Source organism: Ascaphus truei, chromosome 3 (genome assembly GCF_040206685.1).
Source record: "Ascaphus truei isolate aAscTru1 chromosome 3, aAscTru1.hap1, whole genome shotgun sequence".
Taxonomy (NCBI): domain Eukaryota; kingdom Metazoa; phylum Chordata; class Amphibia; order Anura; family Ascaphidae; genus Ascaphus; species Ascaphus truei.
The window spans coordinates 27508666-27534033 of record NC_134485.1 but is presented as its reverse complement, the minus strand read 5'-3'; the positions used below and the strand labels follow the sequence as shown (position 1 = coordinate 27534033).

The following is a 25368-nucleotide window of genomic DNA, read 5'->3' as shown; positions in this document are numbered from 1 at the left end:
CCCAGTCCGTCACCCACCCAGTCCGTCACCCACCCAGTCCGTCACCCACCCAGTCCGTCACCCACCCAGTCCCTCACCCACCCAGTCCCTCACCCACCCAGTCCCTCACCCACCCAGTCCGTCACCCACCCAGTCCCTCACCCACCCAGTCCCTCACCCACCCAGTCCCTGACCCACCCAGTCACCAGCCCACCCAGTCACCAGCCCACCCAGTCACTGTCACCCACCCAGTCACTGTCACCCACCCAGTCACTGTCACCCACCCAGTCACTGTCACCCACCCAGTCACTGTCACCCACCCAGTCACTGTCACCCACCCAGTCACTGTCACCCACCCAGTCACTGTCACTCATCCAGTCACTGTCACCCACCCAGTCACTGTCACTCATCCAGTCACTGTCACCCACCCAGTCACTGTTGGCACATCAAATATAAGGAGGTGTCAGAGACGTGTTTCCACCGGTTTGCCCATTTCTGTAAATGAATACTTTATTTAAGATTGTAGAGTATTTGAATTGTGTGTGTAAGTAAATCTTGTCTTTCTCTTCTTTTAGCATTGTTGGGTCCACCAATAGTTAATGTTACTGCTTGCAACAGCTGTGTCAAAGTTAATATACATCCTCCGATATCCCACTTAAAGAGTGAAGATAAGAGTACCGTGTCCATACTGCAAGACACTGTGTATCCAACGCTGGAATACACAATTAGACTGGAACAGCCAAATAAGGTAACAGAATGTTTGCATTCATGTATTCATTGCAAGTTTGGGTAACATTTTATTGATACATTTGATACATTTTTGACTGTGTGATCGAATGCTAGTGAGTTGTGATGTGAGGACGTTCTGAGATGCACTTCACCGCTAATTCAAATCGAAATTTCCAAACTTGGCGCCCCAAATTCAAAAGTCCCTATTTTGCTTGTGTGAAGTTGCAAAGTAGGGTCCCCGGAACTTTTTTTCTTTGATATTTCGAGCCTGCAGGAGATCCACCATGTTTGTGTTGTTTTGTGTGAGGTTGGAATCGGGGAAACTAGCCGCTACTCCTTTTCATACTAGAAATCTGCTGCTGGGGGTCATGTATAACTGCTGCTGTTTAATTGTAAGTTATTGTACTAGTCGTTTTTTTTGTTTTGTTTTTTTCCACTGGGGTCCTACTCTCGCTCCTAGCCTTTTCTTGCTACAACCACAACTCCAACTCCCCAACCACCGCCCCTTACCAATGCAACTAGATATGATTTATTGAGTGGTTTATTATGTATATCTAGTATTGGTACCTCCTCCAAACACGTCCATCTATCCACATGCCCTTTGATAAATTTCTCCTGGAGTTTGATGACAAACTCCCACAATAAACCTTGGACCTTTGTGATGGGATAAGGCAGTCCGTATATAGAGTCACCTTCTCTCTTGCTGTGTTGCTACTAGTTTTCTCTGAAGAGCTGTCTGGGGCTCTTCTGAGACAGATAAGACCTGAAGGAGCTAAAAGGAGCACTTCACAGCTAAGTTAGTTCTGCTTGTCTCAGGAGAGAGCGGGGTACCTGGTAAGGTACTGTAGCAATTGAGCTGTCAAGAATTGATATTAATGAAGATGTTTCAAGCCGTGTAAGTAGGGGAGTAAAATAAATAATGGAGGTAGGTTGAAAAATAAGTCCCTGGACTGTTTGTCTGCATTACTACCGTAGTAAGGAGGAGATCCTCCATGCCTCTGGGTCCCGTTCTTAAACAGAGATTGAAGGGTCCATACTGCAGCTTTTCCCCGACCTGGCCAAGCCACTCTGCTTAGAATGAGGGAGTTTGCCCCATCATCGCAGTTTTGAGAGGAACCAGGTCGGATACAGATGGGGCTTCCTGTGCAAACTATTATTCTCCAACAACACCACCTTCCACATTATTCATACATCCCCGGAGGGCATAACAGCCTTGGAAGCATTGGATCTGGGGATAGGAGAGATGGAAAATCTAGCCCGAGAGCCTATTGTGGTCTCCCCAAAAACCTTCGCCCCCGTCCTAGTCGAAAGTCGTCGCATCTAAACACAGCAAACTTATACCTACCGAACGTTAAAGGCATTGTTCCAGCCCCGTGTTGTTCTTGACACTGCCCACTTGTCCTTGCTCGGTATCCTGAGGTTTATCTATGTTGAGTGAACCACACGCTGGTCTGGGGTACGCCATAATTATTTCTGGACACGCTATCTAAATAAGCGCCTCCGCTCACTGCTTTCAGCAGAGGTTGGTGTCGCCGTTGTTTCACCGATCACAGAGCTGTCCTGGTATCCCAGCTCTAAAATCAAATGTTCATTACGCCGTGTTTTACACACGTTTATTCTCATGCAGACTTACCCAGGCTGGCGTTTACTCACCTCCCTTCCTATACCTGCATGCATGAGCTCAGAATGCAGCTGACTTTTTGTAAAATGGGTCTTCCAACATCTGGGTTTAAAGGTTCCAAACGTTCACCCATTATATTATGCCTTCCCGCTACCTAAAAAACATCTTTTCTACTTGAATTTAAATTGTAATGTATCATTAATTCCATTGTCTCCCCCCACCTTCCCAAATCTCAGGTCTGACATGGCATAGTATTGCTTCTAGTGTCATCAAGTGTTTATAGCTTATCATCTTGAAATCAAAAATGACAATTAATATTGGCTCACAAAATACTAAAGGTTTGAATTATCCCAAAAAGTTGAGGAGTCCAAGAACTCACTTAAGAAAAAGGGATCGAAGACTCATTTTTTAGCAAAATGTATCCTCAAATCTACCAGGCATCATCAAACAGTAAAATAAGGGTGTAGCTCTCCTTCTACACAAAGACCTTCATTTTACCTTGGAGTTACTTAAAGATGGCTAGGCCGATGCCTTATAGCTGTAGGAACGCTCAACTCAACACAGGTCATCATTGTCCATGCATACAGTATTCGCCTAATGAAAACCAAAACGTTTTCTTTAAAAAAAAAATTGGTAAAAGCAGAAGAAAGTGTGCAGCATCGTTTATTAATTCTAGGAGATAACCTGAATGCAATCTTCAACCCAGCTCTTCATAAACTGCCCCTGAGGACACCATCGTCTTTGTGTGCTTCTTCTAAAGGTCTTTAGGAAATGGCTAAACCATTGGGTCTTGTTCTCTACTAGAGATTAACTTAACCCAACTGTTAAGCATTTCTCCTTTTATTCTCATAAATTACTCCAGAATTGAACACATTCTTATAAATTTCCTCTAGTGTAGTAATTGAACAAAAACGGCCATTCTGCCCTCAACATGGTCAGATCATTCCACAGTCGACTCCACCGTTGAGGGCATTCATGTCATAGAAAAGTCTATCCACTGGATTTTAAAGAATATTTATTAACGAATCCTGATACTGTAAACCAATTTAAAGCTAAAAAATGTAAAGCCAAAATCCATAGTATTTGTACTAAGAATGGTAATACCGTTTATGATCTCAAACTTGTTTGTAATGAATTCAGAGACACACTTCTCTCGTGTTTTGATGTCCCGAGTGGGAAATTAAGGAAATCCACATCTAATATAAACATTTTCCATTTTGAAATGTAATCTTCCTAGAGTTTCTCCTCCTGATAAAATATTAACATTTTAGAAACCCCAATTACGTATTTGCTGATGGCAGAAGCAATCAAATCTTTTAAGAATGATAGGACATCTGGCCCGGATGGATTTTCCAATCTGTGTTATAAAAATTGCGTCGTTGCTTGTACCTCAATTAACAAAGCTGTTTAATGACCTCCATACAGGTTTGTTGCCCCCTAATAGATCCATTATTTACCATCCCAAATAAGCCCTCAGATTCAAAACGCTATTATAGAGCAGCCCAGTTGGGCCAATTTATTAGCTGGCATAGTGACCCTTTCAAGAAGCGCTTTATTTATGTACTATATTTAAAAATGTTTTACCAGGAAGTAATACATTGACAGTTACCTCTCATTTTCAAGTATGTCCTGGGCACAGAGTTATAAAAATACATGGTTACATTAAAAGAGCAGAGTATTACAGTCAATTCACAGATATTTCACGGACAGATAGAGTTGGAAAATTGGGTACAGGGGATAAAGGGCTTGTGAGTTTCAGATTGAAATAGAGCAGCTTTAACATCACCAAGCGGCTCACACCCTTTGGCTGCGCCAAAGGCTGCCTGCCTTTGGGGAAATGCAGATGTACCCTAGGGTGGTTGAGATTCAATGGAGCTGTGAATACAAAGTTCTTTGTTCTCTTGGCACATTAACATTCCAGTGGGTGGGGTTGACGTTCCACAAAGTACAAGCAAATGTTAACCCTTAGCATGATGGTCCTGTGCAGAGGGGAGCAGCTCTGGGGAGCCCCATCAGGCTGTCCGCCTTTGGGGCAACGCAAATGTACACTGGGGATGGGTAGAGTTGATATGTTTCCCAGAAGAATGGTAGAATATATTATGGCTGGGGAAGAAATCTAGACCCCCGGCTATTTACACCAACCCTATTTTGACTTTTTCATGCAATCTTTGGGACTCTCTTAAATGAAGGTATATTGTAATCTATCCCCTCATACTGTATATAGCCATGTTTTCTAAGTCTACATTGGCTGCCATAGAAATAGCCCAAACTTGTTGATTCAGAATGTTATCACCAGAGTGGGAAAAAAAACGATGGCCTTAGACTATATTTAAAACATTTTAAGACTTCCAAAAATGTCATTTACAAATCAGTCACTTTATACTATTTATCTTATACTATATTAGTGAAAGCACTGTATGTTTGCCTGCCTGGATGTCCGGTGTCCCTAGGGGAAATCTCATTGGTCCCTTGGGCCACCCGCCCCCGCACACCTCTCATTGGCCTGAGGCGGAGTGACGGGCTAAACACACACACACACACACACACACACTCCACCCTCCTCAACGCACACACGCACACACACACACTCCTCAACGCGCACACACACTCCTCAACGCGCACACACACTCCTCAACGCGCACGCACACACCCCCACCCTCAACACAAACACTCCACCCTCCTCAACACACACACACACTCTCCTCCCTCCTTAATGGCTGCCCGGCCTTGACCCCCCCCCCGCCCTTCCCGGCGGCTGGCCCGCAACAACGGAACCCTCCCTATCACCACTCCGCGGGACCTCAACATCCCCCTCTCTCCCGGTGCTCACCCTCTCTCCCAGTGCTCACCCTCTCTCCCGGTGCTCACCCTCTCTCCCGGTGCTCACCCTCTCTCCCGGTGCTCACCCTCTCTCCCGGTGCTCACCCTCTCTCCCGGTGCTCACCCTCTCTCCCGGTGCTCACCCTCTCTCCCGGTGCTCACCCTCTCTCCCGGTGCTCACCCTCTCTACCCCGGTGCTCACCCTCTCTCCCGGTGCTCACCCTCTCTACCCCGGTGCTCACCCTCTCTCCCGGTGCTCACCCTCTCTCCCGGTGCTCCCTCTCTCCCCCGGTGCTCCCTCCCACAGACCGCTCCCCCCCCCCCCCCCAGAGCACGCTCTCGCCGCTCGCACCTTCAGGCCTAGAGGCCGCGCCCCCAGCTCCCCATCCCCGCGCGCGCTGCTCCGGCTCTCTCTGTCGGGAGCTGTACGGGCTGCGGCCCACATCACCTCCTGACCTGAGCGTCTCAGCTCCGCATCGCCGGGGGGAACGGAGACCGCCGAGGAACCCAAGGAGGAGCGCGGCCCGGTGCGAGGTAAGTAACCGCAGGGGAAGGGATCTTTCACCCGGGCCCGGCCCTTCACCCGGCCCGGCCCTTCACCCCCACCCGGCCCGGCCCTTCACCCCCCCCCCGGCCCGGCCCTTCACCCCCCCCCCAGCCCTTCACCCCCCCCCCCCCCCCCCCCCGGCCTGGCCCTTCACCCGACCCGGCCCTTCACCCACCCCCCCAGCCAGGCCCTTCACCCCCCCCCCGGCCCTGCCCTTCACCCCCCCCCCCGGCCCTGCCCTTCACCCCCCCCCTGGCCATGCCCTTCACCCCCCCCCTGGCCATGCCCTTCACCCCCCCCTGGCCATGCCCTTCACCCCCCCCCCTGGCCATGCCCTTCACCCCCCCCGCTGGCCATGCCCTTCACCCCCCCCCTGGCCATGCCCTTCACCCCCCCCCTGGCCATGCCCTTCACCCCCCCCCCCTGGCCATGCCCTTCACCCCCCCCCTGGCCATGCCCTTCACCCCCCCCCCGGCCATGCCCTTTACCCCCCCCGCCATGCCCTTAACCCCCCCGGCCATGCCCTTCACCCCCCCCCCGGCCATGCCCTTCACCCCCCCCCCCCCGGCCATGCCCTTCACCCCCCCCCCCAGCCATGCCCTTCACCCCCCCCCCAGCCATGCCCTTCACCCCCCCCCCCCCCAGCCATGCCCTTCACCCCCCCCAGCCATGCCCTTCACCCCCCCCCCAGCCATGCCCTTCACCCCCCCCCCAGCCATGCCCTTCACCCCCCCCCAGCCATGCCCTTCACCCCCCCCCAGCCATGCCCTTCACCCCCCCCCCCCAGCCATGCCCTTCACCCCCCCCCAGCCATGCCCTTCACCCCCCCCCCGGCCCTGCCCTTCACCCCCTCCGGCCCCCTCGGTACCGCCTCACCTCTCCCACCCCCCCTCACAGCATAGCCCAGCCTACCCGGCACCGCCTGCAATGCTCCTCGGCACCGCCGCCTCACCTCGAGGCGGAGGCCAGCAGGGGGGGGGCTCCCGCCAGCCTTGCAGGAGGGACCCTCCACATGCCCCGTGCTGCTCACCCCCCCTCCACATGCCCCGTGCTGCTCTCCCCCCTCCACATGCCCCGTGCTGCTCTCCCCCCTCCCCCCTCCACATGCCCCGTGCTGCTCTCCCACCTCCCCCCTCCACATGCCCCGTGCTGCTCTCCCCCCCTCCACATGCCCCGTGCTGCTCTCCCCCCCTCCACATGCCCCGTGCTGCTCTCCCCCCCTCCACATGCCCCGTGCTGCTCTCCCCCCTCCACATGCCCCGTGCTGCTCTCCCCCCCCCTCCACATGCCCCGTGCTGCTCTCCCCCCCTTCCACATGCCCCGTGCTGCTCTTCCCCCTCCCCCCTCCACATTCCCCATGCTGCTCTCCCTGCAGCTTCCCCCCCCTCCACATGCCCTCTGTCCGTCTCCCGTCCGATCCCTGCCCCTCCGTACCAGATGACTACAGGGTCCGTCTCCCGGCCTGCACGAGGAAGATGCTGCCGACTGTAAGGTAATCACCTCCCCCCCCCCCCCCCACACACATTCCTTCATCTCCAGCCTGATCCCTCCGTACAAACACACACACACACACTATATATCTCTATACATAAGACACACACACACACACATGTAGACAAACACACATGTAGACACACACACATGAAGACACACATGTACACACACACACACACAGATGTAGGCATACACACACACACGTACACAGACACACACACGTACACACACACACACACACACACACACACACACCTATACAGACACACGTATACACACAGCAGACACACGTATACACACAGCAGACACACGTATACACACAGCAGACACACGTATACACACAGCAGACACACGTATACACACAGCAGACACACGTATACATACAGCAGACACACGTATACACACAGCAGACACACGTATACACACAGCAGACACACGTATACACATGTATACACACACGTAGGCACACGTATACACACACACACACGTAGGCACACGTATACACACACACACGTAGACACACATATACACACACATACACGTAGACACACACACGTGTACACACACGTGTACACACACACGTAGACACACGTTGACACACGTATACACACACACACACGTAGGCACACGTATACACACACACACACACGTAGACACACGTATACACACACACACGTAGACACACGTATACACACACACACACGTGTACACACACGTAGACACACGCAGACACACGTATACACGCAGGCGCACGTATACACGCAGGCGCACGTACACACGCAGGCGCACGTACACACGCAGGCGCACGTACACACGCAGGCGCACGCAGACACGCACACGCACGTAGACACGCACATGCACGTAGACACGCACATGCACGTAGACACGCACATGCACGTAGACACGCACACGCACGTAGACACGCACGTAGACACGCACACGCACGTAGACACGCACACGCACGTACACACGCACACGCGCACACGTACACACGTACACACACACACACACATGTACACGTATACTCACACACATGTACACGTACACACATACATGGAGTCATACACACACACATGTAGACATACACACACACACACACGTATACACACACACACACACGTATACATACGCATCATGTATACACACACATGTATACACACACATACATGTATACACACACACATGTATACACACACATACATGTATACACACACATGTATACACACACACATGTATACACACACAAATGTATACACTCACAAATGTACACACACACACGTACACGTACACGTAAACACACACACATACACATACAATGTATACACACAAACATGTATACACACACACAAACATGTATACACACATGTATACACACACACACACGTGTGTGTATACACACACACGTGTGTATACACACACACACACACACTATCCCCAGCACCACCACATCAGCACACCGGTATCCCATGCCTCCCCAGCACACTGGCATTCTCGGCTCCCCACCATTCTCAGCCCCCATCAACACCATCAGCACCCACACATTGGCACCTTCGCACCTCCCCCATCGGCACACCCACATCCGCACCCCCACATCAGCAACAAACCCTCCCAAATCTGCACACCGATACAATCACCATCAGTACAGCCACAGCAGCAGTACCACCGCACACCGCCATGGGCCGCGTGGACCACTCTCCACCCAAATGCCACCCCCACACCACAAACATCCCGGGCAACGCCGGGGCTCTCAGCTAGTTATAAACTAAAGCAGTAAAGTTCAGGGTATTATTGAAATTCCTACCCTCTGATTGGTTAAAATTCCGGGCATTATCCAATCAGTAATGCCTGGAATTTTAGCTGCTTGCAAAGTGTTGATTTCAATGTGATTATTTCCAGCCAATCCACTTTCAGAACAGCTGAGACAGGGCAGGGGATTGGTCTAAAAGTAGGAACAGCTCTGAGACAGGGCAGGGGATTGGTTAAGAAGTATCAGCCACGGGTTGACTCCTCCCCCTTGCTCCGTGAACTGAGCAAATTCAGTTGAATTGGTGGGGTGGGGGAGAGAGAGAGAGTCTGCAAAGTAAGTGAGTGTCTGTCTGCAGTTTGTTTCTGGCTGTAGTTTCTGTTTGTGTGTGTGTGTATGTGTCAGCAGCAGCAGTGTTTGAGTGTAGCAACAACAGTGTGTGTGTTGTTGTGTTGTATGTGTGTGTAGCAGCAGATTGTGTGTGTAGAGGTGCTGTGTTGTGTGTAGAGGTGCTGTGTTGTGAGTGTAGAGATGCTGTGTTGTGTGTGTAGTGGTGCTGTGTTGTGTGTGTAGAGCTCCAGTGTGTGTATGTATGTGTGCTTGTGTGTGTAGAGTTGATGTGTGTGTGTGTGTAGCAGCAGTTTGTGTGTGTAGATCTGCTGTGTTGTGTGTGTGTGTGTGTGTGTGTGTGTGTGTGTGTGTGTGTGTGTGTGTGTGTGTGTGTGTGTGTACACAGAGGGGGCGGCAGTGTGTGGATATAGATATCTGCAGTGTAAGCGTATATAGAGGGGGATTCATGTATTTACCATTTTATTTTAATAAAAAAATCTATATAACTATACAAAAGTGTCTATTATTTATGAAAAAAGTCTACATTTAGCCTATAATAGTAATAATACCCTCAGAACAGGGCATTACTGGCCAATAATGCCCTGGCTGGGTTAAAGTCCCTTGGCTTCGCCTCGGACCTTCAACTCTTCCAGCCAGGGCATTATTGGCCAGTAATGCCCTGTTCTTCGGGGATTATTACTTAAACAATAAATCTGACTTTGAATCATAGCATGGCTAATCTCCCGAGAAGTGTCACTTCAGTGATTTTACCTAGTCCAGGATCTGGGCAGGCTGTAAAGATCTGAATGCACCCCTCCCTTCATCATCCCCTTACTTTGAAGAGAAAGATATTCAGTGGTTGACTAAGCCGTGTCTCCTCACAGTCACAGTATACTGAGATGATTTTCATCTACCCGTTGATAACTGTTACCCATGTCATTTTAAACCCAATACCTTACTCTTAAGACCCCCCCCCCCTCACCCATATTTGTGTATTGCATTTTATTTTGGATCTCATCCCCCTTACATTTCTATTTCATACTGTGTATATACGAATCCATTTTTGTGACTCCTATTTGCAATACTGTCACAAAAACCTAAATATTTTTTTCTTTATGAAATGCAGTTGTTGTATGACATTGTCCCAGATTAAATACCTTGCCTAACATCTGAAAGTGTAACAAAGTGATTTTTACTTTGCTTATGCCAAACATCAATGAACTTTTGTCATCAAAGCACTTTTCTTTATTATGTTTTTATTTTTTTTGTAGGAACCTTCGTCGATTGAAGACCTGAGAGAATATACTTCTGATGAAAATTTTAGTACGGTTATTAAGAATTTGCTTCCAAGCACAAATTACTGTGTATCTGTTGCTGCATCTGCATCTTCAAATGTTAATTCCAACGAGAAGCCATCTGCCTTGCAATGTGTCATCACAACATCCAACAATACAGAAGGTAAGGTTCACTGCGTTCAACTTCTAGCGAACATTGCCAAATATTTCCTGTCCTGCTTAGAAAGATGGACAGACAAAAACTGCAGAGAAGAACAGTTTGGCCCCACCTGGTCCACTCATTTACCCATCTATTGAGACCCGATTAGATGAATTGGTTTCTTTCATACAGAGTTAATACTGCTGCTGCCCCGGGACACACAACGCAACAGCGGGAGCCGACACCATTGTCTAGACATTAGCCCCACCCTTTTACGTGGCTAATTTGCTATTGCACCCGCTGGCGCACGTCAGCACGTGCAATAATGGCGGGTGCATCTGTACTTAGGTTAGCCTTGTGTCTTTCGCAAGCATTTTTTTCAACTCCCTTACTGTATTAACCTCTGGGAGGCTTCTCCATGAATTCCATAAACCATTCCAAAAAGAATCACACTGTCAAATTTCCCATGACGCAGTGTGCTAGTCGCCCATCATCAGTTAGGCCGTGTCTATAGTGCCGTTGATGGCGACGGCGACACGACGGGTGACGTCACCCGTCGCCACCGGGGAAAGTTATGTTTCGCTGGGCGTCGGCGTTGCGGGATTCCGGCAATTTGATTTGTTCAAGGGCCGTCACGTGACGCGGTCAGCATTGCCTGAACCACAGTACTGCTACTATTGTTGCATTTGCTAACAGCTGCATTCACAACGCACAAGGAGCCTCTGGTAACTTTGTATCGTTTTAATTTTATGTTTGCTTAACCAATCTAGTATTTTTTTTTTATAGCACTCATTTGTGTTTCTTTTATTTCTATATAATATATTTTTCTCTTTTGGAACATGTTTTTTGAACCATTTAGCAGTGCTACTTATTAAACGAATGTTTTACTTCTTCCGACAGGTTTCAATGTAGGATATATCATCGCATACATTATTGGTGGGATTCTTCTTTTAATTGGAATATTTGTAGTACTAATTGGACTGGACAAAGCAAAATACCTAAACATGAAAAATAATTTCTTACCTGAAGTTTTGGTAAGTCTTTTCGTACTATTTTGTTTAACCAATTATATGACTTAGAAGAGAGCCTGTTTTATACCGTGTGTGTGATTTTAAAAAAAAATATTTGCAAAAACACTAATTTTCCATAGTGCAGGAACTTAAAGCTGTTTTTTTCAAGCAGGCATGTCAGAAAATAACTGGCTTCACTTTGAAAAGAACGGACCAGTCCTAGTTAATGTTATGGGTGTGGGTGCTGAGTATTCATTAGGCCTCGGGCATGGTGCCTCGGGCCACGCTGATCAGCGCTCCTGCTCTGCCTCGCCTGCTCAAAATGGTGCTTTTTTTCTGTCCTGGCAGGCGAGGCAGTGAGCGCGCTCAGGGGGCGGGGCGGAGCGGAGGCGTGTCAGGAGGCGGAGCGGGAGGCGGGGCTTGTCCCTCGACTCCCATTGGATGTGAGCAGTCACGTGACCGCTCCTCCGCTTCCCCGAGCGGCAAATTTTAAACTTGCCTGTCTCGGCAAATTTTCTGAGCCTCCGCACGCATCCGCACGCATGCGGAAGCAGCTCCTAAAGCCGCGCTGATGACAGATGCAGGGGGTAAGTGCATCTGCTCAGCGCGGCTCAGCACGGCTGATCCTACTATGTCCCAGGCCTTAGACTGGCAGAGACCTATGCAGATGGCAGAGACCTATGGAGGCCTGTAAGTTTACTCAATGCAAACTTGACTTCACATGGTAACAGTCACAGTGATCATAGCTAGCATATTCTTGCTGGTAATCCCTGGGCCCTGGTCTTCTTCAGATTTGTTCTAGGTGCCCTTCGACCAGGATGCGCTGCTTAGAACCAGTACTAGCTTGTGCTATCCAGAACAGCAGCAGCTATCGAGAACCATTAAAACTAAAGTATGCTGGGAACACCACAGTTACTTTAAGAGATTCTTAAAGTATATACCAGGGTAATCCGTTTAAAACCATGGTGGCCCTGAAGAGCTGCGGTGGCAGGCACAGTTGAGTGCGTGCCTAAAGATTGTCATGAATTCGAATGTTTACAATGATTTTAATCTGATTTAATTGGAAGAAGTCTATGATTTGAAGGCCACGTATTGTGTGGTTGCAATTTGTGGATGTCGGAAGTGAGCTGGCATAGGCATTCTGTAGAGCAGGGGAGGCCAGCTCCAGTCCTCAAGAGCTACCAACAGGTCAGGTATTCTGGATATCCCTGCTTCAGCACCGATGGCACAGACAGTGGCTCAGTCTTCCACTGTGGACTTTGACTGAGCCACCTGTGCTGAAGCAGGGATATCCTGAATACCTGACCTGTTGGTGGCCCTTGAGATGGTGGGGGGGAAGGCTGGAGAGAGAGAATAAATATAAATAACACCCTCTTGTAGTGCTCTCTATTAGTGGTTTAAAAAAAAGCCAACCTCTACATACCAGCATGCAAGAGAGGTGCATTGATCGTGATAGAAGAAGTACATGTATTCAATAATCAAATAAAGGTCATGAGCCAGTATTACGAAGTCACGCTATTCCATATGACACCGGCCAGCATAGCTTCATATATATGTTCCCTTACGGTCCATCCAAGTGATGGGGCTGTAAGTGGTCTTCCAGCCCGGGAGGTGTCTTATGGAGCAACACTTCTTCGTAAATATCATTCTTTATAGCTCGTTTACCTGACTTTTCTGGTCATTCACTTGAATTGTCTGTATGATGTTTTCTAGCACAAAAGCTGTCTTATGTAGTAACACCACTTAATAAATATGACCCATTTATTTCAATTGGCCATAAGGGGTCTTGGGGTCTTACAGCAGGCGTGCTCAATTCCGGTCCTCAAGCCTCCTCAACAGGTCAGGTTTTCAGGATATCCTGGCTTCAGCACAGTCTTTGACAGAGCCTCTAATAGAGCCACCTGTACTGATGCAGGGATAACCTGAAAACCTGACCTGTTGGGGTGGGGGGGGGGGGCGGAGGGCTTGAGAACTGGAGGTGAACACCCCTCTCTTACAGCACAGAAATTGCACAAGAAAAAGGTTTTGGTCAGAACTCCCCAAAAACTTTTTCACGTGATATACAAGCGGGCTTAACCAATGACAGCAAATGTTGAAATATCTTTGGTGCACGGGAAGATAGCGGGAGCCCTGCACTCTATAGTCTACCTCCCTAAAATAGTACAACAATACAAGCAACAAGAATCCCAGCACACAACAAAAAAGGCAAATAAACATTTATTTTGAAAACCGTAAAAACTATTTGCCCATAGATATAGTCGGGAATAACTTGTCGCATCTATAGCCACACGAATGCAAATAAATCCGCAAAATAACCAAACAAAACACATAAAAAAATATGAAAAACAATACAAACTGGTGTTTATACCCACGAGTGTCCCATATGGAGTAACCAAAAGGGGTGACCAGAGCAGGACATAGTGGGCTACACGCCCTCTCTCCACCGCACTCCTTTGGTGGGTTATATACACCAGTATGGTTTTTTTTTTCAAATTTGTATTTATTTTTTACTTTTTGTGGATTGTTTGTTATTTTTTTAATGTACTTTGTATATTTTTTGTATCCTCGTGTCTATAGACGTGACGAGATGTTCCTCATTGCATCTGCAGACATTGTTTTCACATTTTGCGAAATAAATGTTGATTTTATGTACTTTGACTTTTTTGCGTAAAGGGATTTTTTTTTTGCTTTTTTGTTTTTATAGCACGGAAGTGGTCTTATGAAGTAACACTCCTTATTAAATATGGCCCCTTTATTCCTGCTTACTGAATAGAAACAATATTTGTTTGGTTGTCATTGAAGTCAAGTTACTTGCATCAGCTTCTGCGTGGTCTGTTTAATAAGCATTATATCGTACTCAAGGGAAGAAAGCGAAATAAATGTTTCTATGTTAGTGTGTATCCAGATGAGAAATGGCCCAGTTTCCATCGCAGTAAATTTTTATATTTGAACTAAAATATTATTTTCTATTAAAATGATATATTTTAATTCAAGCTATAGATACAAATACAGCTAAGATCTGGATGTAGCCCTGACACTGCAGCTTGAATCGCAGGTGAAAGAAGATCTTGAGACAGTAACGCGCTGGCCCAAAGCATAAAGACCGCTTACAAAAAGGAGACTTCTTCTTTTTTTTTTTTTTATCATTGCCGGTGGCCTGGCGGCACCAGCGTGTCACCGGACCTCTGGTACTTCCACATCACAGCATCGCTATAGGAGCGATCGCCTTACACGGTGGTCCCTGGTATCCGAAAGATAATGGAAAGAGCTCAAATCCTATAAACAAATTTGAAAAATAAAAGAGAACGGACGTAGATATATATAAATGTATATTTGCCTTGATAGTAGTCCTACCCTGAGAGGTTGGAAAGCTAGTAACAGATCAACTACTTGTTGATCCAATAAAAGGCATCATACCCACTTCTCCCCCCTCCCTCCTTTGTTACGACATATCTGGTAATAGATTTTAGTGGAGACAAACTATGCTATGAAGCATACATTATTCACGTGGTAAAGCAAGGATATTTTAGTCCCACTGTAACTTGCTGTACTACTCAATATGCTGTTAGTCGTGACAAAAAATATAGTAATACGTACTCGTGGCGTTGCATATAGCGCCAATAACATGCCAATGATATATAAAAGAAAATGTGCAATGCTGCTGTTTTTAATCACCATTTATTTGTTTCTTATTTTAAGAAAACATTAACAAAGTCGGAGAGCACCTTTCATGAAAACAAGGAGTTTGATTATCTTGGACATATAGTGCCTGTGGAAATAATAATCAAGGAGACTGTGAAAGACGATAACGACGAGAGCGACGAGGAGTACAGTGGCCAAGACTACGCTAGAAGAAAAGGGTGCCCGGATAATACTCAATGTGACAGCAGTGCCCCGCTTACCTGTAGCTCTGCAGCCTCGTCGTCAGTGGAGTCTAGCGGTGCAGAGTGTGGGTCTTCAGCCGAAGGGGCAATTCCCAAAGAGCAGCAACCCAGCTTGGACAATAATGAAAGCTCTGCTCCCAATACAACTTTGGTAGATTTGAACACCACCTCAACCCTTTCATACAACGGCAGTGGCATGTTTAACGTCAATTTGAATTCTGTGTCAGTAGGAGACCCAGAGAATCTCTGGACAGATTTCAAAAAAGAGGTAGCCCCAAAAGAGGACCAAAAGTCTTCTTCTGAAAGCACACGTGGGTCTCGAGACCCACCAGGTGCATGTGAACCAGGACTCTTCACGAATGTATTAATTGTGGATGTCCCCGGAATACCAGTCACTGGGGAGTGTAGTTCAGAGGAAGATGTTACTACAGAAGATAGTGATGACTCTGATTCTGTTGAGAACCTGGTTTCTGAATACACGAGGAGATACATTTTGAGCCGTTAGTTGGGCACATTTACAGATACTGATGTCCAGATACAGATTTCCCTGCTGATACACTGGAACGCCGGCATTGTATTTTTTCTACAGTATTCTAGTCCACTGCAGCATTAAACACATTCTGAGTACTTCAGTAGCAGAACAACTACAGTATAACCAACATTTGTTCAAATGGCCCAGTGGAAATAAAATGACCACTTGCAACGTCTCTACAACTTAGCCAATGTATACGTTGGCCATTCTCTCACTGACAAAGAAGATATCTGGCACACGTATCCTCTGTGCAAAATAAGTCATCAACTGCCGGTGCTCACGAATAGGAGGGATGGTCTTGAAAAGTCCCTGTGGGTACGCAAGATGAAGGAAAAAATCCAGGCAGAGAAGAGAAGACCACACAGGAAGCTTCTTATCAGTAATTGGGCATTATCTCTTCTTTTTTTTTTCTTTTTTTAAGCAAACTTAAGTGGCTTAGTAGGTGCCAAAGATGGAAATGTGCCCTGTGACAAGACTCTGTATTGTATGATGGTGCTATATCACAATGCAAAAATCAAGTGAAGACACAGTCGCTCCTAAATACTAGATGCATGTAATAACTTGCAGTGTAAATAGAGCAGTGCGCTCAACCTAAAGGCTACAGTACCTGCTGAAGCCGTAATATGTGACAGTTGTAGTGTATAGAAGTGTTGGGCACATCGGATTGTGCTCGGGCGAATTCTATTCAGCCTGGTACTTCCAACGTAAGTAGCCGTTCTCATGGACATGGCTATCTGAAGGGGACAAAATATACTGTTTGCAGAGATAAAGATTCACCCCCAGCCATCCAATATGCCCCTAACTGCAACTGCGTCCCTCTGTCGGTGGTTGAATGGACACAGTCAGACGGACAGTGTCGTAGCATAAATACTGTTGGAGAAACATGGCTGAATACAACTTAAAATTCCGTTGACATATTTTCCTCGAATACTTGAACAAAAATGTCTTTTATTTTTTTCCCCCAAACTGTTCTTTCCATTCCTTCTTCACAGAATTGTTGAACGGAATTTTGTATGGTATTTTTATTCATACAACGCTTTGCAGAGATCACATTGCAGACATAACACAGGGATAATACATAAGGTGCATTAGGGGAAGTAATACTAAAGAGAGGCTGAATAATAGTAATAATCCCCACCCCACTCTCTCCGCTGAACAATTCCGTTCCTTGGACCACTGGCCACCTCGGCATCGGGTCCCACACAACCTCCTCACTTGGTCACTCTGCATAATACATCAAGTTAACACTGGGAGATTGGAGCACTTGGTGTGAAGGGCTTACAGTGCGACAGGTGTGTTAGGAGATATACAGAGGTGAGGACTACATAGAAGTGCACATTTTTTATAGGGCAACATCAAGAAGGTAAGAGCATATGCAGTGGGTCATGAGGTCACAATACAGGGGCCGTAGCAATGCTTCATTACATCAAACTTTAGGGGGTAGGGTGGGAAAAAAGGGCACAAGCTGTTTTTAACGATGCTTTTAACAAGTGCACCAGCACTTCTAACAATGCTTTTCCAGAAGCAACATAGGTGGGTTTAACATTGCGTTGGTCTAAAACCCTGAACTGAGCTGGACTGGATATAAAATCATGTGTTCTACATCATGTTCTTTGGAAATAATGTTTAATATTTAGTATCCATGTTGTCTCCTAAATGCAATTTTTCACTATAGCTGTTACACGGCTAATGCAATGTATATTCAATAAGAATTTGTCTTTCATGTAACGGTGACATCATTTCGTAAAATATATATTTTTATATAATAGAAACCTTTGGGATGTCTTCCCTGTGCCTTTATTTTATCCTATTCTAATTTCTGCATTACTGTGATGATTTAATATATAGTTGGACAGAGCATTTTAGAATATACTAGGATTCCGTCCTACGTGTGTATGTATATGTATATAAATACGCGCGCACACACACACACACTCCTCCTCGCACACACTCCTCCACACACACTCCGCACACACACACACATACTCCGCACAAACAGACACACTCCTCCGCTGCGCACACACACACACACACACACACACACACACTTCTCCGCACACAGGTTATAAATCGGGAACCCATTTATGATTTCGTCATTTTATCGCAGCAGACAGTGAGAACTCGCACAACATTTCGGGAGCAGTCTCCTTCGTCAGGTGTATAATCTGAAATGCTGTGTGAGATCTCGCTGTCCGCTGCCATAAAATGCTGAAGTCATGAATTGATTCCCGATTTACAACCTGTGTGCGGAAGAGAGAGCAATTTCTAAATTGCAGCAGCGACTACTGCAAGGAAGGGGTCTGTGCCTCATCCTCCAGACCGTGTGTGTGTGTGTTTGTGTGTAATCAAAAAAGAACGGCACTCCAATATTAAAACCGTAAATTTATTAGCTCAACGTTTCGGCTCAATCTAGAGCCTTTCGAGCGCAAATAAACAGTTTGGTGGCTCTTGAGAGGCTCTAAATTGAGCCAAAACATTGAGCTAATAAATTCAGTTTTGATACTGGAGTGCCCGTCCTTTGTTTCTTTTTATATTCTCTGCCCCCACCCCCCAGACGATATGCACCAAGATGTAGACCATTCATTTTTGGTGAACCTATTAGACAAAGTTTTCTTTGTGTCTGGTAAGCTGCATGCAGTAGGTTATGGGGCTTCCATAGGTATTGCTTGGAAGTACCTCTGTCCAGCATGAGCAGAGAAACAGTATTACAGATGTAGCAAGGACCTGCTGTCCTTGTTACCGCAGACAGACAAACAAGCATCTGCAGCGTGTCCGTTGACGTCGGAGCTGCGGGTGGTAAGTGCTTCTGAATGGGACTCCCAACAGATTTAATCCTTCGGTGCCGTGACCCCACATGGCACCACCGGAGACTGTTAGGCTTGCTACGTCTGTACGTATTTTATAGAGAAGATAAAGAGAGCCCTTTTCAGCCATTCCCAGATTTATGACCAAGATAGAGGAGGGGTGCAAGCAAAAGAATAATGTCTACCAACCAGATACAAAAGACCCTTCTGTCTTCACTCTTGGAGAACCTCCCTGTCAAAATGTAATAAGATTGAACTTTTATTATGCATTTTATTAACAAATTCTCACTCTTGGTGAATGTAACAGTCTCGGGTACCCTAATAAAAACACTTTAAATACCATCTAGATGCGATCAACACACTACATCTATTATAACTATGGGTTACAGTCCTTTTATCTAATGTTACCCAGCTATGTTCCCGTCTAGGACATTTGGTTGCAGCAAGTCGCCACCAGCGTTTATTTGGCGCTCACCACAGGTACATCTCCGCTGGCCGTTTCACCACCACGGCGAACCACTAATCTTACTCGAAAACCCCCTAAACTTAACCCCGAATAATAACGCTTCCCTGAAAACCTTAGCCCCTTACCATAAAACTCCTATCCTTAACCCCCCGACCCTAACGGCTAAAAACCCTTAAGTTAACTTACCTTATTGGTGAAACGGCTGTCCAGTGGCCGAACGCTGGTGGCGATGACTTGGCCGTGGCGAGATATTCTATTGTATTTTGTTACAAAGTACAATATTATAAAGCCATTGTGTCATTATTTGTATTTTGGCATCAAGTGATACTTTGTTTCTTTTTAATGTAATGCAGGTTAATTGAGTCCTATACAACCTTTTCATCAATGTTATATTGCTTCTAAGTCTGCTAAAACCCAAATCCTTCAAGGGTGTAATCTTCACCCTAAACGTAAATTGTGATTTTCCCATCAACTTTAAATAATGTTTACCCATATGAATATTTATCTTTTTATCTTTACTATATATTTCTGAAAGTGTCCTATGTGTCCGTGTCTGTATGTGTCTCCCTGTGTCCCTCCCCGTGTCCCTAGCAGCAATCTCATTGGACCTTGGGCCAGGCCAATGAGATTGCTCCCTTGGCCCGCCCGCCCCCGCACACCTCTCATTGGCCTGAGCACACACACACACACACACACACACACTAGGGGGGGGGTGTTACATACATTAGCGGGCTCACAGTGTTAGCAGCACATCTCCCACTCTCTTACCTGCCGGTCCTGGAGGCTCCGCCTCTCCCTGTTTCCCGCGCTTTCACCCCCCCCCCCCCCAGGCGCCGCTACAGTCAGCGGGGGAGCGGAGCGAGCGCCCGGGACACAGCGGGGGAGCGGCCACAACACGCTGCCTCCCGCCTCAGATCCACGTGGGAGCTGCCGGACGGGTGAGGGAGCTGCCGGACGGGTGAGGGAGCTGCCTTCACCTCTCCTCACCCCCCTTCACCTCCCCTCACCCCCCTTCACCTCCCCTCCACTTCCACATCCCCTCCACCCCCCCCTTCACCTCCCCTCCACCCCCCCTTCACCTCCCCTCCACCCCCCCTTCACCTCCCCTCCTCCCCTCCACCCCCCCTTCACCTCCCCTCCATCCCCCTTCACCTCCCCTCCACCTCCCCTCTACCCCCCTTCACCTCCCCTCCACCCCCCCCTTCACCTCCCCTCCACCCCCCCCTTCACCTCCCCTCCACCCCCCCCTTCACCTCCCCTCCACCCCCCCTTCCCCTCCTCCTCCAATCCACCCCCCCTTCACTCCCCTCCACCCCCCCTTCACTCCCCGCCACCTCCCCTCCACCCCCCCTCACCACCCCTCCGACCTCACCTCCCCTCCTTCAACGCCTTTCGTCCGCCCTCCCACCTCTGCCTTTCGCCCACCCGCACTTCTGCCTTTCACCCGCCCACCGCTCACACCCCTGCGCCACACAGCCGCCGCACGCACTCAACAGACACCCGCCACACTCGACACACACCCGCCGCCTCTCACCCACCCCACACACTCGACACGCACCTGCCGCATCCTGCCCCTACGCAACAATATCACTACCAGCTGTCACCCACACTCGCCACACCCGCCGCCTCACACCCTAGCAGGACCCCGACCCACTCACTACCCACGCGCCACCAGTACTGAACACCCACCTGCCGCCTCACACACGCTCACACCCTAGCAGGACACACGCCTCACATTTTCACATCACTTATGTCACCAAAATATACATTGTACTGTGGTGTGTTTACAATAAACCATTTTTATACAACATCGTATTACATTTTCTTCCATCTTTCTTTTCAACATTATTATCCAACCTTTACAACAAATAGTCACCTATTGTTCCACGATTTATAAATAATACTACCTATTACGGATTTACATCCCGGGCAACGCCGGGTATATCAGCTAGTTTATTTATAAAAATGTTTTACCAGGAAGTAATACATTGAGAGTTACCTCTCGTTTTCAAGTATGTCCTGAGCACAGAGTTAAGACAAATAATACATGGTTACAAATACAGTTACATAAGTGAACCGGGTATACATTATGTACAAGACATGGCATGCACAGTTACAGATAATATATATTATAGGCTTATGTAACAGTTACAGACCAGATTAAAGTGTGAGACAGCCTTAGATTTGAAAGAACTTAAACTGGTGGTGGATGTGAGAGTCTTCGGTTGGTTGTTCCAGTTGTGGGGTGCACTGTAAGAGAAGGAGGAGCGGCCGGATACTTTGATGAGCCTTGGGACCATGAACAGTCAATACACAATAGTGATATCTCTGTTAATAGGTATAACTAAAACATAGAAATTCCACTTGTGGTGCATTTGCAGGTCTGCAAACCTATCTTTCCCCATTATCGCTTGGCAAATAGTGCTTCCACTGCAGCAAGGAATTCTGGGTAATGACATGCAAATGAGCAGTGTCACTGTTTACTTCTCATCCATTTTAACATGGACCCCTTTAAGCGTCAGGGGGCCTCCATTTCTATCTCCCACCTGTCGCGCTTGTGCTGTAAAAAAATGATGTCACACTAAACCCAACGCGCTTTTCACTCCGAACCAGGGCTTCTTCGGGTGGAGGTATTAAAAATTTGTACAAGCTCTTTATAGCGTTTGCCGTTGTCATGGTAACCCGATGTCAGTTATCTAAAAACATAGCCAAATGTTATACATTCCTATCCTGCCCCATGATCACAGCCTCTTAAAAACATATATTAAGACTACTGTATGTGATATGTATACATAAACATTTTTTCTTGTTGTGTAAGGGGTAACCCACATTTCAAATAATTCCTATTTCATTCTTACTCCAGAAAACCCGACACTCACACGTGTAGATACAGGTGGTAATATGGTGCAAACCGTCCAGGTGTCAGCAAGGCAGCAAATCTCAACCTCAACGTTTCATGGGTTTTCCGCTCTCACATTAGCTTCTTGATTGACAGGGGAGGCGGTGGGACTAGGCCTGTGTGTGTCCAATCAGGGACTCAGATCTGGTACCTACTTCCCTTGTACTTAAGGAGCTGCACTGCTAAATTGAGTCAGTGCTTCTACCTCCTTGAAAGAGGCGGGTCTACCCTAACAATAGTGCAGGGCTCTGCCCATCTGTATTCCCTCCCCTAGGGGAGTGCATGGGAGACTATACCCCTTACTCCACCAGGGAGTAGGGGAAGAGCAAGGACTGCTTCAGGGCCCCTTGGCCTGGAGTGGAGATCCAGGGTACATCCTGAGGGTGAAGCCCCACAAAGTGAACTATGCTGTTCATCTGCCAGTGTACTAAATAAAGTGATCCTGTTCAAAGATGGAGGGTGGAGGGGAATGTAACAGATAACGACCTAAATAGAATAGATGAGGAAACAAGGGGTTATGGAGGTGCAATGGGGGCAAGTGCTAGTTTGACAAGCGGTGAAACACTCATAGTAAATACAGATAATACTAGAAAACTTCTAAAGATTAAACCAAGTTGGCACAGAAAGGAAGAAGCAGATAAGATAATAGTACAGGCTGGAAAAAAACTTAAATGCACGCTTGCTAATGCAAGAAGCCTGACAGATAAAATGGGGGAGCTTGAATTAATAGCTACAATGGAGCAGTATGATATCATAGGCATTACGTAAACATGGTGGGGTGAAACTCATGACTGGGCAGTTAATTTAGAGGGTTATTCCCTTTTTCGGAAGGATCGAGCAAATAGAAGAGGTGGACTAAAACCTATTATAAGGGAAGATGTTTATGAAGGGAATGATGAAAATGTAGAGACCTTGTGGATAGAAATTAGCAGTGGAGGTAAAAGTATAAAGAAAATGTTTGTAGGGATATGCTATAAACCACCAAATATCTGTGAGATTTAGGAAGCTAACATACTTTTGCAAATGGAGAAGGCATCAAAACTGGGTCATGTTTGCATAATGGGGGATTTTAATTATCCAGAAATAGACTGGGACAATGAGATTAGCATTACAACAAAGGGAAACAGGTTTTTGGGGGTGCTTAAAGGCAATTACATGACCCAACTTATTGAGGAACCAACCAGGAGAGAGGCAGTACTGGATTTGTTAATATCAAACAATGTATAAGTAATAGCAAACATTCAAGTCCTGGGACATTTGGGTAACAGTGATCATAACATGGTCTCTTTTGAAATAAATTATCAAAAAACTGATTACTTGGGTTCAACAAAGACCTTAAGCTCTAGAAAGGCAGATTTTAATAAACTGAAGGCTAATCTACACGTAATACATTGGGATGATGTTTTTGCAGGGAAGAAAATGTAGAAGATAAATGGGCAGTCTTTCAAACATTGTTAGAAAAGCACACTTATCAGTGTATACCCTTGGGTAATAAGTATAAAAGAAATAAGTCAAAACCAATGTGGCTAAATAAACAGGTACGGGAGGAAATGGACAAGAAGAGGAAGGCGTTTAGATTCTGTAAGTGAGAAGGGACAGAGACATCGTATCAGAATTATAAGGAATGTAACAAAAATTGCAAAAGGGCAATCAAATTAGCAAAATGGATAATGAAAAAAGGATTGCAATAGAAAGTAAGATCAACCCTAAAAGGTTCTTTAAGTACCTTAATAACAAAAAAATGAGAAAAGAAAATATAGGACCATTTCAGTGTGAGATGGGCAGGCAGATTATTGGAGATAAGGAAAAAGCAGAGGTATTAAACAAATTATTTGCCTCTGTGTTTACCAGGGAAGAATCAATTTCAATTGCAGTGCCGCAGGAGAAAGCCACAACCTCCATATTAATGAACAATTGGTTAACTGAGGAAGCAGTTCATAGGCAGCTTGAAAAAATTAAAGTAAATAAGACTCCTGGCCCCGAAGGCATACATCCAAGAGTTCTCAAGGAGTTAAATTCAGTAATTGCCAAACCATTACATTTAATATTCAAGGACTCCATTTCCACAGGCTCAGTACCACAAGATTGGCGTAAAGCAGATGTGGTGCCTATATTTAAAAAGGGAGCTAGATCACAACCGGGAAATTACAGACCTGTAAGCCTGACTTCAATAGTGGGGAAACTACTTGAAGGTTTAATACTGGATAATATTCAGGAATACCTAATGGAGAACTACAAAGGAGATTATAGGTGGCACACCACTGTTTTAAATAAATAATTTCTCAAGGAGTTTACATTTGGTGCTCACCTTCCATTGATCCTGGCGTCCCAAAGCTGGATCCAAAGTAATAGCAAGATAGGAGAAAGGAAGAGGCACACAAATTGTAGTGGAATCAAATGATTTCAAATGTATTAATGCATCAGAGCTAACAATGGTAACGTTTCAGGACAAGCAGTCCCTTCCTCAGACCTAACACCTCAAAAGTGATAACACATTAGCACATCTATATATACCCCCAAAGGTCAAAATAATTACCTTCCCCAGTAACAACCAAACGTGCAGGGCTGCATCCAATCTCACAGCCTAATTGTGCACGCCCCCGACGTCAGACGTCACTGCGCGGCGTCGCGTCATGACGCACGCGACGTCACAACGTGATGACATCATTCAGCCCAGTGACGGCCCACAGAAGGAGTGAGAGAGTGGAGAGTCCTGGAGCCAACCCCAAGATGTCTGCCCACAGTGACAGACGGCGTCACGTGGTGTGACGTCACGACGCACGTGACATCACGACGTAAAAACCGAATGACGTCATGTTGCTAGGGCAACAGGCACCAAAGGGAGGAACAAAAAACTAATACATAAACAGATATTTTACTAACTGGTAAAGTGGCAGGGCTTATTTCTGTAAGCATAAGGTGAAATAATTAATAGTGCCATAATGCACCAATGTAGCATTCTATTGCTGTGTCCAATGTAATCAATTGCTGACATTCCTTTGAGAAAAAGAAGTCCATATAATTGACAGATAGCTGTAAATAGAATGAAACTTTGTTAGAACATTATGCCATTGT

At 46.6% G+C, this 25368-nt stretch overlaps 1 protein-coding gene across 1 annotated transcript in view; it reads left to right on the top strand.

Annotated features, from left to right (window-relative positions):
- IFNAR2 (interferon alpha and beta receptor subunit 2) overlaps positions 1–17896 on the top strand; it is a 30454-nt gene extending 12558 nt beyond the window's left edge. The window contains exons 4-7 of the mRNA XM_075593860.1: positions 555–727; positions 10536–10722; positions 11599–11732; positions 15408–17896. Of these exons, the coding sequence (XP_075449975.1) occupies positions 555–727; positions 10536–10722; positions 11599–11732; positions 15408–16097 (1184 nt within the window). The 3' untranslated portion in view covers positions 16098–17896. The remainder of the gene's footprint in view (positions 1–554; positions 728–10535; positions 10723–11598; positions 11733–15407) is intronic.
- Positions 17897–25368: the final 7472 nt, after the last annotated feature.